Genomic DNA, 16,463 nt, shown 5'->3' with positions numbered 1-16,463 from the left:
CCATGAAAAGCCAATGCTACCAGAGGACAAGGCCCCCAAGCCCATGGTCTCAAGTAACCCTTACCCCTGAGGCAGGGCTGCACTGCACACCCCAGAAGACCAGCATGCGCCTGCCCTGCCCGGCTAACAGCCTGCTGTGCTCTGTACCTTATTCAGCAGCTTCACATTGTTCAGCCACGTGGACTTCACTCTTGGGAGAAAGGAGAATGTGACTTCCTTGAAGTATTTGGTCAGCAGGTCTGGGCACACCCTCAGAATGTTCACTACCAGAGTGGCCACCAGCTCATCCCCAGCTGCAGTTTTCAAACTCAACAAGAAGTGCAGAAGCGTCAGGTTGCCTCCCCTGTTAGGAACAGGGAAAAGATAAGAGAGGTGAGCTGGACAAGTTCAAATACAATGAGCACTGAAGTCCTCTCAGGGACACAGCAGTCACATGACAGCGAGTACATTTTCTCCAGGGCACCCAATGGGGTATGCCTTGGCCTACAGGGGCCAATAAAGGGCTTTGGAGCAGCAGGGGAGGAATCCCATGGGGAAAAAGCATGGTGTCCCCAAATAAGCAAAGTGTCTTCAAGCATGAGATGAAGATGAGAGTAAGGCCGGGCATGACAACACACTCCTGAAACACCATTGCTCAAGAGGCCGAAGTGGGAAGATCATTTTAAGTGTGAAAGCTCTGGACCAGCCTGGCCAACAAACAAAGGCAAGCAGAAAAAGGTCTGATGACATTAAGCCTCATACAGGAAGCACCAATCCTAGGATCTCTATAGCCGAAGCTCCAGGGCTCCAGGCTTTACCTGCCCAAAGCTGTAAGAAAAAACTATTTTTCACATCTGCTTGAGCCTGAGTAGTTTGAGCATCCAGATGGACCCTGGCTTTGTCATCTGCGTATTAATCCAGCGGCTCAACAGGGTTGCCATATTAAGGCCTACCACCTATCTTTAAAGTCTTCCTTAACAGCTACTGCATTTGTCTTCACCTATGGACACTTCCGTGTCACACGGCAGTGCTGGGTAGTCAGAGACTGGCCTGCCAAGCTTTGTACGCTATCCGAACCTCACAGAAAAAGATGGCACCCCTGTTCCACGCTGACACTTTGTCTGCTGACCGCTCAGTGGATAGCAGCCACCATCCTAGCAATGACCAGCCTCTGCTCTGACCATTTCTCACCAATCAGACTATCAACAGAGGAATAACTGTACATGGTGGTGAAATGCCACAGAAGCCTTGGCCAGGCAAGATGACAGTGACAAGAGAGGTTATGTGAGCAAGGGATACCAGGGTAAGCTTCCCTGAAGTTGTGACATTTGTGTGGGGACCAGAAGAAATGACGGGATGAGTCCCATGACTGCTGGGGTACTTTGCTTTCAATTCTTCAGTTCTTTCCATTTCCAACCTGCAGAGTGTTTGTTGCCCAACCTCTAAATAAAAACTAATTATTTGCCAATAGTTTCAAAAATCCCACATTAACTATGGCTTTTTGCAGGGGAACAGTAATAGAGGGGAAATGCTTAGGGGTGTATAAGGGGTTTCTAACAGTTGTAACATTGTACTGGATTCTAAAATCCTTTAAGGTGCATTTTAACAGGAAAATTAGTTCATTTTGATGAGAAAAATAGCTACTATTAAGTTTCTTGGGTTTTTTTTGTTTGTTTGTTTGTTTTCAAGACAGGGTTTCTCTGTGTAGCTTTGGAGCCTATCCTGGCACTCGCTCTGGAGACCAGGCTGGCCTCGAACTCACAGAGATCCGCCTGCCTCTGCCTCCCGAGTGCTGGGATTAAAGGCGTGCACCACCAACTATTAAGTTTTTTAAAATTTAGGACTAGGGATACAACTCAGGGGTAGAGCACTTGGTCAGAGTGCTTAATGCCCTAGGTTTGATTCCCAGCATTCCAAAGAAAATAAAAACATAAAACATTAAAAAGTAAAGGAAATGTAGTAAATTAAATCAAAATAATCTCAAAACAAATACACATGCAGAAGATCTTCCCACCATGCTACCATGTTGAAGGAATTAATTAAAATTAATTAAGTCTCTACAGTCACTCCACGTTACAAGGAACTGAATTCTTTTGTGTTTGTTTGTTTGAGGCTCTTTCTGTCCTGGAATTCACTATGACTGGGTTTGAACTCACCGAGATCCAACTGCCCATGCCTCCCAAATGCTAGGATTAAAGGAGCATGCTACCACACCCAGCCTGAATTCATAACAGAGACGCTATGCAGCCAAGAGGAGGAAATAAATCACTAAGGACTAGGAAACACACTCATTTTTCACTTATGCATAAAGGTGAAGCAGATTGATAGCTTGCCTTGTTACAGAAAAAAAGCAAAGGCATATAGTTATCTGACTATAAAAACACATTCAAAAGAATCAATACCATTAGATTTGGACTTCCTACCTTACTGATAAACTCTTGTAACTGAATGAGGAAAAACACAAAAAAATGTCATTTTGATATCCTACTGGGATAAAACTGGGAGCATGTTGGAGGAGCTATTACATGGATCAGCTCTGGAATGCAATTTCTTGCACCCAGGGCAAGCTCTGCTGCTCACAGGGCAAGTGCCTTGCCCTCTCTTCTGTGGCCTCCTTCCTCGTCTGCAGAAGTGGGTAAGAGAGCTCAGGGCTAATGTAAAGCCTGTGGCAGCAGACTTCCTTCTCCTCCTTGGGAAAGCCTGATCTAGAGACTCTCAGATCAGAGGACACTACTGTCTTTAAGTACACCCACGCAGGCGTGTACACTACCTTCTCCTGTGTAAATGCTCCCTTTTCGGAGTGCCTAAATTGATACTGTGAGCCCTCTGTCCCCAGGGGCTGATGAAGAAACTCTCTAGGTCTCCGAGAGTCACCCCTAAAATAAGTTTAATCACGTACACAATTATACACGATTCTAACTCTAAGCTCCAGAGCCATCCCTTAGCTGCTTTCCACTACAGCCAGGCATGCCACCCTTTAAGGAACACACACAGGTTCACACAGCAATGCATTTTACCTGCCAGAAGTTCCCAATGAGGCGTCATAAAAACAAATCCCATGTTTGCGAGAACAACAGAGATCTATCAGGAAGTTATGAACGAGGTCCCTCACCATGGCTTTCCCCGCCTCTTCAGCAGACACCTAGAAGGTTCAACAAACTATCAATTCCAAAGTTCTAGCTACATAATAAAAACAGAGCAGTGTCACCAAATGATGACAACTGAGAGAATACTTTATATCAAATGCTTGAGGTCAGTTTAAAAAGCAAACAAGTAATGCAGGAAACATACACTGATCACCATGAAACAATACTCTGAAGAGGGCTGAGTTTACCCCAGCACTCAGGAGGCAGAGGCAGGCGGATCTCTGTGAGTTCGAGGCTAGCCTGGTCTCCAGAGCGAGTTCCAGGACAGCCTCCAAAACAATACAGAGAAAGCCTGTCTCGAAAAAAAAAAAAAAAAAAGGGGGGGGGCTAAATTTAACTGTATTTTTAAAGTCACTAATGACTTATTTGTCTTGTGCTTTTGAATAAAATCCCACATTTTTGAGTGCTTTTATCAGCCTGTGGGACTTCCTGGTGAGGAACATGCAAAAACACGTTCAGAAGAGGATGACATGGGCAAGTTACCAAGATAAAAGGAAGCAACAGTAACCTCTCAAGATGCAAATGACTGTTCAGTTAACAGGGAAACTGAGCCCTTACAAGGCTAGCCAAGTCCACAAAAGTAACCACAGAAAACAAGATGAATGCTAGGCTTAGGCCAGTGTGAAGGTGACTTTTAATTGTCAATCAATTAACAATCACAACATAAACTATCTCTTTCAATAAACAAAATGTGAGGCCTTCTAGACAGACTTCTGAAATAAGAAAGTTATACTACAAAAGCTGGATATTTTACAAAGGAAAAGGAGAAGAGCCAAGCAAGAGCAAGAAGATATAGTCTGGAGAAGTTCTATAAACCTACCAGGCAGGCACTGCAGGGGCAGCCAGGATGTCACTCAGCATGAAGTAACTGTTTTCTCATTAAAAACAAAAGGAGGTTTACTCCCATTGCTCTAAGACTAGAATAAAAACCTTACAGAAATTGTATCATATCTTGCAAAAAATTAATTTACCTATCTAACCATAAGTCAAAGGAAACAGATCATATGGGATTTCTTTACAAGTCTGGGGTATGTTGGGATGCTTTCTTTTTCCTGCCTGAGAGGGTCCCAAAGACAAAGCTGAGTGAACCCAGAGACTCACCTCGGTGCTCTCTGGGTTTTCTGGAGCAACATCTGTGATCCCATTCCAGTTGTAGAGAGAAGCTATGTGGTTCAGAAGCTGCCCCGTAAAGAAACGCACCTTCTGGGTTTTTGTGATGTTTTTATTGTAAATTACCTGGATACAGTAACAAGAGAAAAAGAAAGCCAGTAAGTTTTATAATACTGCTCACTGATTTCTACTATTACAAACATATGCATGCTAAGGGGAGATAAATTACCAAAGAAAAGGAAAATCAGAAAGAGAAACATAATTTGCCAACATTCTCAAATATCTTAAGACTATCCACTCACCACTCTGGTGTGTTTCCTTTTAGCCCCACCCACCTACACCCACAAAGCACACATGTGCACTAACTGGTTTTCTTTTTTACCTGAGGTTATATTTATTTATGGATTGGATGTTTCCTTTATTTGTGTAGTTTAGCTCTTCTCACGCCATTCAAACTTTCATCAGAGCATCATTCTGGAGGGCTTTACCATTCTGTGCTCTGACTGGATCATAAGTGATGTCATGTTCCTGTGGTGTTTGTATTGGTGGTCCCACACTCTGGCTATTCCCCACAAAGACGATCAGCATGCTGCTGAACAGTTCCGACACACCTCTGTCTAGGAGTAGGCACTGGTTCTTATAAACAGGACCCAGATCAGGATCTCAGCACCACCCAGAGTCACCCCTACATCCCTGTCACTGTAGTCCAGGGACATGTATTCCAAATGTATCCTTGGGTGGTTCTAATGCAAAGATCACCCAACCGTGAGTTCAAGTTAAGGGGCTCTTAACCGCCACTCTGGGAGCTGTACTGTAGGATGTGTTGCAACATCACTAGTCTGATTCACAAAGGACCAGTGGAACTGTCCCACTGTGACATTCAAAGCTATCTCCAGACACTTGCAAATGTTCTCCCCTGGGGAGAAGAAGTCACACATCTTTGACTGAGAATCACTACAGTAAATACTACCTAATGTGTTATGCATGCTATTAGCCTGTTTTAAAGCACTGGCTTCCGACTTGGCATTTTGGAGGATCAGTTTCTTCACTGATCATTCAAAGTTATCTCTATATAAAAGCCACAATCCCTTCACCAAGTTTTAAAATGTTTCTTAAGATACCTGAAAAGGGCAGAATATGCAACATGACTCAAATGAACACTTGGGCAGATGTATAAAGTAAGTATCATTTACATTACAGTCCAAGATATTGCAGTTGAGTTACCATGAACTGCAGACTGGCAGCTTTTTCTCTTAGGGTAACACAAGAGGCCAGGCTGCTTAAGCTCCAGCTCTTCTTTAACCCTCTAGCTCCAGAGCTAACTCCCCACCAAGGCCAAGTATAAGCCTAAGAAGCTGTTGTCCAAACCACCTCACAGGGAGCTCAAACCTAAAACACATGGGGACAGGAGGGGATGGGAGAGGGGGAGATGGAGAGGGTGGGAGGGTGGTGGAGGCTGGGAGTGGGGGAGGCCTTTAGGCATCCTCAAAGAAACAGACACATACCTTTGTTTTCAGTGTAGACAACAACATGTTGATGGTAGAAACCTTATCCTCCTTTATGCCTGAGCTAAATATGCAGGGGATAAATTCTGAAAATAAAAGTTGTGAAGAATTAAACTCTGAGGTACTTTGAAATGAGGAACAAACGATACCACACCAGGTTCAAATTCTGTACCCATTACACAAGTTTTCAACAGTAAACCTGCTCCATGGCCCAGGGAATCATGGACATCTCAAGGTAAGCTTGCAGAATGCTTGGTACTGGCCCAGCCCATGCTTTCTTCCATGAAATGCAACTTGGTGCTCATCAGGAGAGGATCCAGAGAACGACAACAGCCCTTGAGAACCTCTCTTCCACTTAGACAAGCTCAGAGATGATTGAGATGGCCGTCATTTTTGAGATTGACACGCCCTTTGCCTCTACCAAAAAGACAACTCAGACCTAGATGTGACATGGGCAGAAGTGTCAAAGCAATTGCAGTTTCACCTGCTCTACACAAGCCGAAAGCCACACACCATTTCTAAAAAAAAAAAAAGCACATCCCTTTTTTTTTTTTTTTGAAAGTCAAACCAAAAGAGTAAGTTTCAAGTCAACCATGACCCTCTAATTCAACCTCAACACTGTGACATCTGAGTCGACTATTGGTTTCTGCTGGGTCCATACACTGTCCAATGTTCATGCTACTCTACACTCAAGCACCTGTCACTCAAACACTGACATTACTGTGTATTTTCCACCTGACAACTAGTACTCAATTTACTCACCTCCTCCCTTGCAAATGGATATTCAGGAGTCTAACTGTCAATCAGTAATAAGACTCTCCCCTAACCAATCCTCTACTCACATCCTTAATTATTTCCTTGGACAACTGACTAAACATGCAATTTCTGGACCAAACATCTTTAAAGTACTGATGTACAAGGTCCAACTGCCCTGCATAACCTGTCCTATTGGCAGTGTAAACGAGCACTCACCCATCCTTTAGAGAGAGGCCCAGTGGATGAGATGACTACATCGGACCATAACATCCTCAGCCTAACCCTGAGCTAGTTCCTGGAAAGAGCAGGGGGAAAACAGTCTGAGGCTCTACAGTAGCTATTTCTCACTGTCAACTTGACTAGATTAGAACTGCCATGGAAACAAACCTCTGGACATGTCTAGGAAGGTGCTTCCACAAGTTTAATTGAAGAGGAAAGACCGCCCTGTTTGTGAACAACACTATGCCCATGGCCAGGCTCCCTGACTAAATAGAAAGGAGAAAGTAAGCTGAACACCAGCATTCTTCTCTTTCTGCTTCCTGCCCATGGATTCAATGTCACCAGCTGCCCCATACTCCTGCCACCATGCCTTCCCTGCCATGAAAGACTGCTCCCTAAAAACACAAGCCAAAACACCCTCCATCCTTAAGTTGCCTCTGACAGGCACTGTCACAGCAACAAGAAAAGCCACCAATGTAGACCCTTAGCAAATTCAGTACGTCTCCTCCCGTAATGCTGTCACCATAGCAACAGAGCCACCACACAGCCCAGGCCGACCACATACAGTCTCCACCTCCACTTTCACCCTCACCTGCTGAGAGAAGCTCAGGTTCCCTGTCCTGGGGGAGGCAGGACTGGTCACGAAACATTTAGGCTACAGCATTTGGGGACTCCTCCAAGGACTCAGCCCAGTGTTCTGCCAGGACATAAGGGTGTGACTCTGAACTCTGAGCAAATGCCATGGGACAGTCATTCACCATCTTTCTGAAATACACGAGCACAAGCTGCTCTTCCAGAGGACGCAGGTTTGATTCCCAGCACCCACATTAGCAGATGAAAACTGTTGATAACTCCAGACCCAGGAGGTCTGATGTCTCCTTCCTTCCTCGGCAGGCAGCACAGGCATGTGGTGTACAGGCCCACACACAGGGACAACACCCACACACATGGTTCTGTGCATCTCTTCCTCATCTGCCTCAGGCAGTGCTCAGCACTCCAGACAGCCTCAAAGGATACCAGCCAGGCTATCAACACACACCTGCTCAAAGCCTCGCCCCAAACACGTCCCCCGAGCACTGCAGCGCTCACCGCAGCTACTGAAGCTGCAGACTCTTGGAAGAAACCACTTGCAGTAGATTTCTCCAAACTTCACTTTCCCAAGGGACAAAGCAGAGCTCCCACCTTTTAGTTCCAGGACTTGACCTATAGTGTTGTCATCGCCCGCAATTAGGAAGGAGAGGGCAAACTGGATGTAGGCCAACCGGACGTCATGCACGCCCTGGAGGACAAAGGAGACTCACATGTCACTTGCAGCCATTAGAGACATGAACACAGAAGACATACATACCTCCCCGCTTAGTGTCACCAGTGTCCTGAGCTTGTCTCCAGGGATTCTTCTTTGCACCCCCCTGCTTTTCTCCTTTTCTAATCCTATTCTCTATACAAAAGTATGGCTGAAAACAGTTGGGCCCCTTCCCTGACTTAGGACATCCATTTCTTTAGTTCACTCTAGGACAGGGCCAAAGATCCTTACTTCTGCTGGGATCCATTCCCTCTTGCTTGCTAATGAAAACAATCTATTATGTTTAGAAAAGCCAGAGATAATGGAGACACGGTGCTGCTTTTGATGAGAAGCCAATGTGGTAATATCTGGTTTTTATTAAGTATTGTAAATAAATTATTAAATCACACTAAAAACCAAAGCACAGATGCTTCATGTTATAAACCCATGGAGAGCCCAGGATACAGCCTGCAGGCATCAGCATGTCCCAGGGAGGCGGGACACAAAGACCATGACAGTGAGGACAGAGCAGTTGTCTAAGGCTCCCAGGAAGTCAGCGACCAGACTGAGGGCAACCCTGACGTGTAGCAGACACGAGTTATATCCTGCTATATCCTTGTGGGTCCTAAAGTTTGCAGGCTTTCCTGAGAGTGTGGCAGGCAGGACCTGCATTTTTTTTCTCTCTTGTTCTGTTGTTTACTTGTACAATGTGATCAGCTTTGCCTCCCAGTGTTGTTAAGACACAGTCACATCTCAACACAAGGAAGAGAAGGCACAGGTCTCCACAGCTGTTCCCTCATTGGAATGTGTACTTAGAGCCTCCAACACTTAAATTGAAACCTTTTCCAATTCCCAATTATTCCAAAATGCCTTAATGCACTGCCAAGAAATATTATGATAGAAAATACGGTTTCAAGTGCCTGGTAAGACAAAAGTCTTGCCCCTGCCACAGCAACAGAAGAGGTAGTGGAAGTGAGGACAATGACAATGTTTACTGAGTTCCTGCTCCACGCATGCCAGGCCTAGAGTCAACACTGAATCGCTGTCATCTCGTTCAGCTCTCATCATCAGCCAAGGGAGAGCATTCACACTTTGCAAGAGAAGCCCAGTGGCAACAGCAGCAGAAGCAGCATCCAATGAAGTACTACTACTGAAAGTCAGGGCTCTGGAATCCCTAGTCCCTGTTTGTTGCCACTCTAGATTTTTCTAGACTATGGGTACATAGTGGAGTTGGACTAGATCTTCCTGTGGGTTCCTCCAACCAAGAATTTCTAAGGGAAAGGAATCTGGTTCCCACCTGTTGGTTCCCATCTACATCCCAACCAATCTCAAATCTCAGGTTCCTACACTGTAGAGAAACTAGCCTGACAAGTCTCAGAGACAAGGGCACCCACCTCCCTAGGCTGACCACAGCAGCCTCCATGCCCTTCAAAGGCCACCCACTCCCACTGACAGGTGGCCTGTGCCTTTTCCTCATCCCACTCTATGACCTCACAGGGCTGTCACCCCAGAAAGGAAGCATCCTCAACTTCTATGAGCTTGTTCTGAAAAACACTTTCTAAGCGAGACTAAAATATGGCAAAACTATTCTCTGGCGCAGGGTTTAACAAGCTTTCATTGGCTGGATGAACAGAGCCATGATCTGCTTTCTTCAGGGACACCGAAATACAGCTTACAAACCAGAAAAGACTCTCCATCTCCAGCTATATGGCATGAAATAAAGAAGGGGCAAGTCGAGCGTTTAAGATATTTAAAGACATCCAACAAACAAATACAACAAACAAATGGATCTTGTTTGGATCCAGTTGGAACCAACAAGTATAAAAATGGTTTTTGAGACAGGAAGATACAAAGACCAAACTGTGTGTTCATGGTAAGAAATTATTAATGGTGATAGTGCCATAATGGCATTGTGGTTTTGTTTTTTAAAAAGACACTCTTCTGCTAAGAGTACATGCTGAAATATTTATACAGAAATAGGATTTACGTCTGGGATTTGCTATAAAAGTCAACTGAAAAGGTGGGGTATTAAGTGGGTGAAGGCGGCTGACACTAGCTAAAACCAGAACTCAAGAGTTCCTGGTGCCGTCCTATTTTTAATGCCTCTGATGTATGTGAAAAACCTTAATGTCTGGACATCCCTGACCACATCTACAGAGCACCTAAGGTAGCACAAGCACTTTCAAGGTGACAGAGGTAAAACAGCCTACCTGGAGCCTGGGGTGAGCCAGCTTCTATAGCTAGGGTCTGGGAGGGGCAGCCCTAGCTGGGCTTTTCCATATGGTCCAGCTGTCTGGGTGGCCTGGCACATCACTGATAACTACATCAGGGGGTAGGGAGGATAGATTATCTGATAAACAATCAGAGCTAGGCTCACTGCCAGACAAGACCAAAGAACTTGGACATTGGCCTTATTATGCAAAGAGCAAACACTCTTTTCATTATAAATGCATTCATGTCCAAAGCCCTTACCCACTGGTGGGAATTTGTTGACATTTTAATAAAGCATAGTATCTAAGAGACACTAAGACCTGGACTTTCTTTCCTCAGATACTGCCTTACTTGTAATTCTGTTAAACCCTCAATACCAGGCATAAGAGTCATAAAAGTTAACATGGCATTATTAGTAACCCTTTGGTCTACTTCCTAGCAAGTAAGAAATTTAATCCCTGGGCATACTGAGACAACTAGCTAGCACACTGTCACACAGGAGATGGAGAGCAACACAGTTCTCCACCTCAACAAGTGGGGTGGTATGTGTTCACTGTGCTCAGGAAGAGGGGAGCACATGGGCCTTGGCTGTGCACATCACTGAGCACCATTAGGCACTACCAAGACCTGCAGCTGCTCCTTTTCTGGGAACTTGTACGTCTCAGTTGTGTTTTCTTCCTCAGAGCCCTACCAAACCCAAGTGTCACCTCTAGAGCTACCAGTGAACCCTGCAGTGCTTCTGAAAACAGAGTACTCCTGCCCCATTCACACTGGCATGTCCACTCTCTACCTTTCGGGCGGAGTTCCAAAGGGTTTCTCTAGAGTGGACAGAACTGCAAGAGGCTGTATAAACTCACAGCTAGGGCAGAGCAAGGCTCTTATAGTCACTCAGAAGAAAAGGTGCTTACCCATTATCCTCCCAGCCCAGAGTCCTAAGTCACTAAGCCAACCTCATTCCCTCAAGGAGGCCCAGATCTTCCCAGATGTCCCAACTGTTCAGGCTCTGTTGAGGCACTGGCCCCATCAAAGCCAGGTGGGGGTAGGGAAAGGCTACTGCCATACTCAAAGGCACAGTCTTTGGAAGTATGGGAGCCAAGGGAGGGGAGGAGGAAAAATGGCCACCAAAGTCTCCCCAAGGGAAGGGAATTATGGACAAGCATGAAACGGGGGGTTCTCACCTTTGAATCTCTCTTGGTCACCAGGGTATACAAGGCTTTTTTATTCAAATCAAAACAGCTGCACATATCCCTGGCGGCTTCAGGACCCTGGGTCACCATGGCAGTCATCAGGTCCAGGCAGGCTCGAGCCAACCTGCACAGGGCCAGGAAACCAAGTGTGAGAGACAGAGACAGCACTATCAGGAAGCCCAGCTTAGGGTCAGCTACCCAAAACCAGGAAAAAGAAGGGAGTACAAATGCTCTTTTCTTCCATATTTTTTAAACACAACAAAAACTTTAAAAGGAACTAAAAAGCCAAGGAAAGATCCTAATACAAAGATGAGAAAATTATTATTATTATTATTATTATTATTATTATTATTATTTGAGACAGAGTTTCACTATGTATGTAGCTATGGCTGAAGGGGAACTCACTATGTAGAGACTAAGTTGGTCTTGAACTCACAGAGATCTGCTTGCCTCTGCCTCTTGAGTGCTGGGATTAAGGTGTAAGGTGCTAAAAATGAAAACTTTTTATCTCTCAATGTGGTTACTTGAGCAGCCACTTCTGTCACTGCGTTTTGGGGACACAAGGGAACACTTCAAAGAGGTATCTCTTAAATTGTCCTCTTGGCAGCCTTCTGCTCTGAGCTTGCCAGAATTGGTGGCTCCAAGCATGGTGATGCTCTAGACACTGGAAAAGTAAGATGCTATGATCTGCTGCATACATACTTAGGGGAAGAAGACAGCAGATGTAGCCCACTGTGTCAACTGCACAAGCATGTATTTGTCCACATGCAGAAAACTCCAGTGGGACATGGAGACAGAGAAGGCCAATGGGACGGCTACTGACTTAAGGTGGTCAGTGAAGCCTCTTCTCTGCAAAGTGCTGGGGAAGACACAGCCTATGACTACCTCACAGAGGAGCCATCTAGGCAGGATAGGCTATGTAAGGAATGTCTGAGTCCAGGACAGTGAAGAAAGCTACAAGAAGGCTAGAGACACTTGGTGCAAGAAGTCAGCAACAGTCCCTGCTGGTCCCAAAGTCTCCGCACTAGCCATCACAAAGGCAGGTAACTCACCTGTAACCAGATGCATACAGGGATTCGCACAGGAGCTTCATGTGGTTGTTCAGTAGCTTCTTTACAACATTGCTACCCACCACGTGGAAATGCGCAAGATCACTGGCTGTCCTCAATAATATGGCCTCAAAAACTTGAAATATTAACAGCATCTGCAAAGGCATAATTGAACACTACTCATCATTTCATTCTTGTCTTATGAAGTTACAAGTTAGGCCTCCCCAAGATCATGAGCCAAATAACAGGGTAGTTGGAGAGAGTTTAACAGCCTCACCTGCCAAGATCCAGGCTCTGAACTAGAAACAGTCAACAGGTTGCTTACAGTTTCACTAGATGAAAGCGAAGGACAAAACTCTATTGCCGGGATCCAGCTTGTATCAGTCCCATGCTACAGAGTCTATCTATTCCAGAATGATGTCTTTGGGACTGTGATCAGAGCCAGCCAAATGGCCCCAGGTCCATCCCTGAGTCGGGAAATGCTGGACCAGGAAACTCCTAGTTACCCAACAGTGATAAAGACAAGACACAAACATCTTGTCATTTCAGAAGGGCTCACAGTCCATTCTGGAGTCTAGAGTCTCCCGTTTATTCATGCATCCTGTTAAATAGCTTTCCAACAGTGGAGGTGACCTCAGAAGACATCGACTATCATGTATAAAGCCAATATCAAAAAATTCTTTCAACCCTAGCAGCACACCTAAACAGTCCCTAGGCACATAAACAAACCCCTCAGAACAAGTGTGGGTGCACCCAGGACCTACGTCTGTTATTATACAAACTAGGAAACATTGTCCACTGAGGCCAAGCCAGTATCTGAAAGACAATGGGAGATTCAGATTCCTGGAAATTGAGCGAAGGTTTGGACCCCCAAACTTTATAATAGATCATTTTTGGGCCCCAACACTCTGTTGAGACTGAAACGCACTGGTCTGAGGACACTCAATTCTACAGCCTGACAACATGAAGTCCTGCCATCAACAAGATCAGAAACAGTTCCAATTTTCAACCTCTTAGAAACTAATCAACTCCACAAGTGTTCTGAGTCTGAAACAGGGCATCTTCTTATTGCTAAAGCAAACCAAGTACACTCTAAGAATCTACAACCCTAGGGCTGGAGAGATGGCTCAGCAGCTGAAAGCACTGGCTGCTCCTGTAGAAGACCCGAGTTTAGTTCCCAGCACCCACAGAACAGCTTACAATTGTCTAGTTACTGCATCTAGTTCCAAGAGATCAAACACCCTCTTCTAGCCTCTGTGGCACTAAGCATGCATGGGGTACACACACACACACACTCACACACAGGCAAAACACTCATATGCATAAAATAAAATTTTTTAAAACTGTAACCTTGACTTATGATGTTATTTATAAACTATTAAAGAGGGCTGGGCATTGGTGGCGCACGCCTTTAGTCCCAGCACTCGGGAGGCAGAGGCAGGCGGATCTCTGTGAGTTCGAGGCCAGCCTGGTCTCCAGAGTGAGTGCCAGGATAGGCTCCAAAGCTACACAGAGAAACCCTGTCTCAAAAAACCAAAATAAATAAGTAAATAAATAAGCAAACTATTAAAGAGAAGCTGCTGTTTCCCATCCAAATGTTTTCAAAGGCCACAGAGGCAAAGCACTGGGATAAGAGATCACTTTGTGAAGGAAGCTGGTACTGCCCAAGACATGGATATCACACACTGCCAAGTCCAGTGCCACACAACACTGACTTCTCTTCGTCACACAAGTAAGAAACAACCTACTTCACTCTCAGGCCGCTTCTCTCCACTCAGGAGCTGGAAAATTTCTGCACACTCCATGGAAATCTTGATGTAGCCCTCGACGACATCACACGAGTCTTCCTGTGGTAGCTGCTTGGCAGCAGAGATGAAGGCCTCCAAAGCTGAAATAAGAGTTAGTTAACTGAGAACAATAGGAATCTCCTCCAGAACTATCACAGCCACTACCGTACCACACATCCCTTGTTCTGTGATGCTCACACCTCTAATGTACCCAAAGAGGAAGAAAGAGAACCCACTGAACTGAAGGTTCATGTTAGGGCTGTAACTCCTACAGGACTATCTGAGGATAGGGCTTCTAGGAGATAAAGATGGCTGAGGTCACCAGGCTGATGCCCCAGTACCATAGGATTGGCGTCCTAATGATAAGAAGGGACACCAGAGAGATCCTCTTTGAAAAGGTGATGTCATGTAAGGTCAGCAAGAGGCAACTGTGTGCAATCCAGGAAGAGCCTTCACACACAGGATATTAAGCTCTTTCTATCCTGAACTTCAAGAACATAAATGTTGCTTAGCATCTAGTGTTCAGTCCATGGAAAACACTCAAATGAGGGCAACATAGGAATGAAGTTGGTGGTTGCAATCCTGGCTCTAGTCCTACAAATTCCCACATTCACCTGATAACTCCAGCTTTGCTACATCTTTCAATTACTTCACTCAATCTATTCCGTCAACCTAACTGCCCCTTTGACACGTGCTCAGGTGGCATGAGGCTCTCTAGCTAGACACCGAAATACAGACATAAGCTTTTCAGGAACCTTCTGCCAGAGTCTCCTGTCCATATGACTTTCTACAACTCTTGAAAATCTACTTCCCTGGCGAAGCCTTCCTCAATCTCACAGATGAGGGTCCCGGGCCCATCGCACACAGCGCATGGCTGGCTCCTCTGCTAGACATGTGTGGCTTCACTGAGGGCGTGCTTTCCCAAACTGACTGTCAGATCCACAACCTCAAAGCCCGGGTCAGATTCTTACTCACCCATTTCATCTCTACCTAACAAATAACAGCTGCTATTAAGTGGCAAATAAAAGGGGGAAATGTTGGATTCTGTGCTAACGAAGGCACCCTCGTCCAGCAAACTATCAAGGGTGGGCACCAGAAATTTAAAAGTAAAAACTGTAAGAAGAAAAATCAGTTGAGAATACTTTTTGAGGGGTGGCTTGAGATATGGCACAGAGAGAGAGAGAGAGAGAGAGAGAGAGGGAGAGAGAGAGAGAGAGAGGACAATTTTCAAACAGTCTCACTATATGGTGTTTACTGAGTTTACTGGCGCTGACAGCAGCTCTCTGTCGCCGTGTCGCTTGTAACGAGTCCCAATTCCACCCTCGACCTTCTAGCCTGACTGGTGTAGGAAGTGGGGCCTGGAACTCACAGAGGCCTGCCGCCCGCCCGCCTCTGCCTCGCTCTCCAGCGCCGAATCAAGGGCGCGCACCAGGCAGCCCTGGGACACTTTATTCCCTGAGCACTTCACGGGGCCTCAGAGAAACTTGGTCGTCTTATTTCGCCGACAGCACGCTCGACTCTAGGGGGTCGTCAAGCGCGGCCTCTCTCGTCCCCGAGGGAAACTCGGAGTCGCCACACGTGACAGGGGCTGGCGGTTGGCGGGGGTGCCTGAGGGAGCGCACTGACAGCCGGGGGCGGCTCGCTGTCCCAAGGCCGGGGGCTGCCGCCCGAGCGCCCGTTTCCTGCCCCCCGGGGCGGCGGCTGTCAGCGCCCGAAGCCGAGGAGAGGCCGCCCGCCCGCCCGCCCGCCCGGCCCCGCTCCGCTCACCGGGCCCCGGGCCCTGCGCGTCCCTCAGCTGCGTCTTGAACCGCACGCCCGTGAGCTCCTCCGCCCGGGCTCGCTTGGCCTTGGCGGCGCCCGCCGCGCCCTCCGCGCCCTTCCTCTTGGGGACCCCCATGGCGCGACCCGCCGGCCGGACCCCCTCACGCTCCGAAAACCCACGCGACCGGAAGGAAACACGGGCGGCACGGAAGGGGCGGGACTGCAGAAAAAGGCGGAGCCTGAGCGGGGACGCCGGGGAAAGAGGCGGTCCTGGGGTGGAGAACGGTGAAAAGGGCGGGGCCTGCCGGAGCCGGGGGGCGGAGATAAAAATACCTGGAGGGCGGGGCCTGTTGGGGCGGGGTCTATGGGCGGTCTGGGCGTGGTCTAGCGCTGGGGGCGGGGCCTAGAGGGCCGTGCATCACCTCCTGATCTCAACGTCCTGTCCCGGCAAATGGCCACAAATGCCCTTGT

General features: G+C 46.8%; 1 protein-coding gene across 2 annotated transcripts in view; it reads right to left on the bottom strand.

Annotated features, from left to right (window-relative positions):
- The window catches only part of Urb1 (URB1 ribosome biogenesis homolog), a 57,019-nt gene extending 40,821 nt beyond the window's left edge, over positions 1 to 16,198 (bottom strand). Inside the window, exons 1-9 of one of the 2 annotated variants that reach the window (XM_035444324.1) lie at positions 15,999 to 16,198; positions 14,193 to 14,332; positions 12,448 to 12,599; positions 11,387 to 11,519; positions 7,805 to 7,994; positions 5,741 to 5,826; positions 4,227 to 4,361; positions 2,997 to 3,121; positions 148 to 343 (exon numbers count right to left, since the gene is read on the bottom strand). In XM_035444324.1, coding sequence (XP_035300215.1) covers positions 148 to 343; positions 2,997 to 3,121; positions 4,227 to 4,361; positions 5,741 to 5,826; positions 7,805 to 7,994; positions 11,387 to 11,519; positions 12,448 to 12,599; positions 14,193 to 14,332; positions 15,999 to 16,128 — 1,287 coding nt within the window. In that variant the 5' untranslated portion in view covers positions 16,129 to 16,198. The remainder of the gene's footprint in view (positions 1 to 147; positions 344 to 2,996; positions 3,122 to 4,226; positions 4,362 to 5,740; positions 5,827 to 7,804; positions 7,995 to 11,386; positions 11,520 to 12,447; positions 12,600 to 14,192; positions 14,333 to 15,998) is intronic. The other variant, XM_027415571.1, reaches the window with a different exon arrangement.
- Between the last annotated feature and the right edge of the window lie 265 nt (positions 16,199 to 16,463).

This window comes from Cricetulus griseus, chromosome 4 (assembly GCF_003668045.3).
Source record: "Cricetulus griseus strain 17A/GY chromosome 4, alternate assembly CriGri-PICRH-1.0, whole genome shotgun sequence".
Taxonomy (NCBI): Eukaryota; Metazoa; Chordata; class Mammalia; order Rodentia; family Cricetidae; genus Cricetulus; species Cricetulus griseus.
This window is presented reverse-complemented; position numbering and strand designations above follow the sequence as displayed.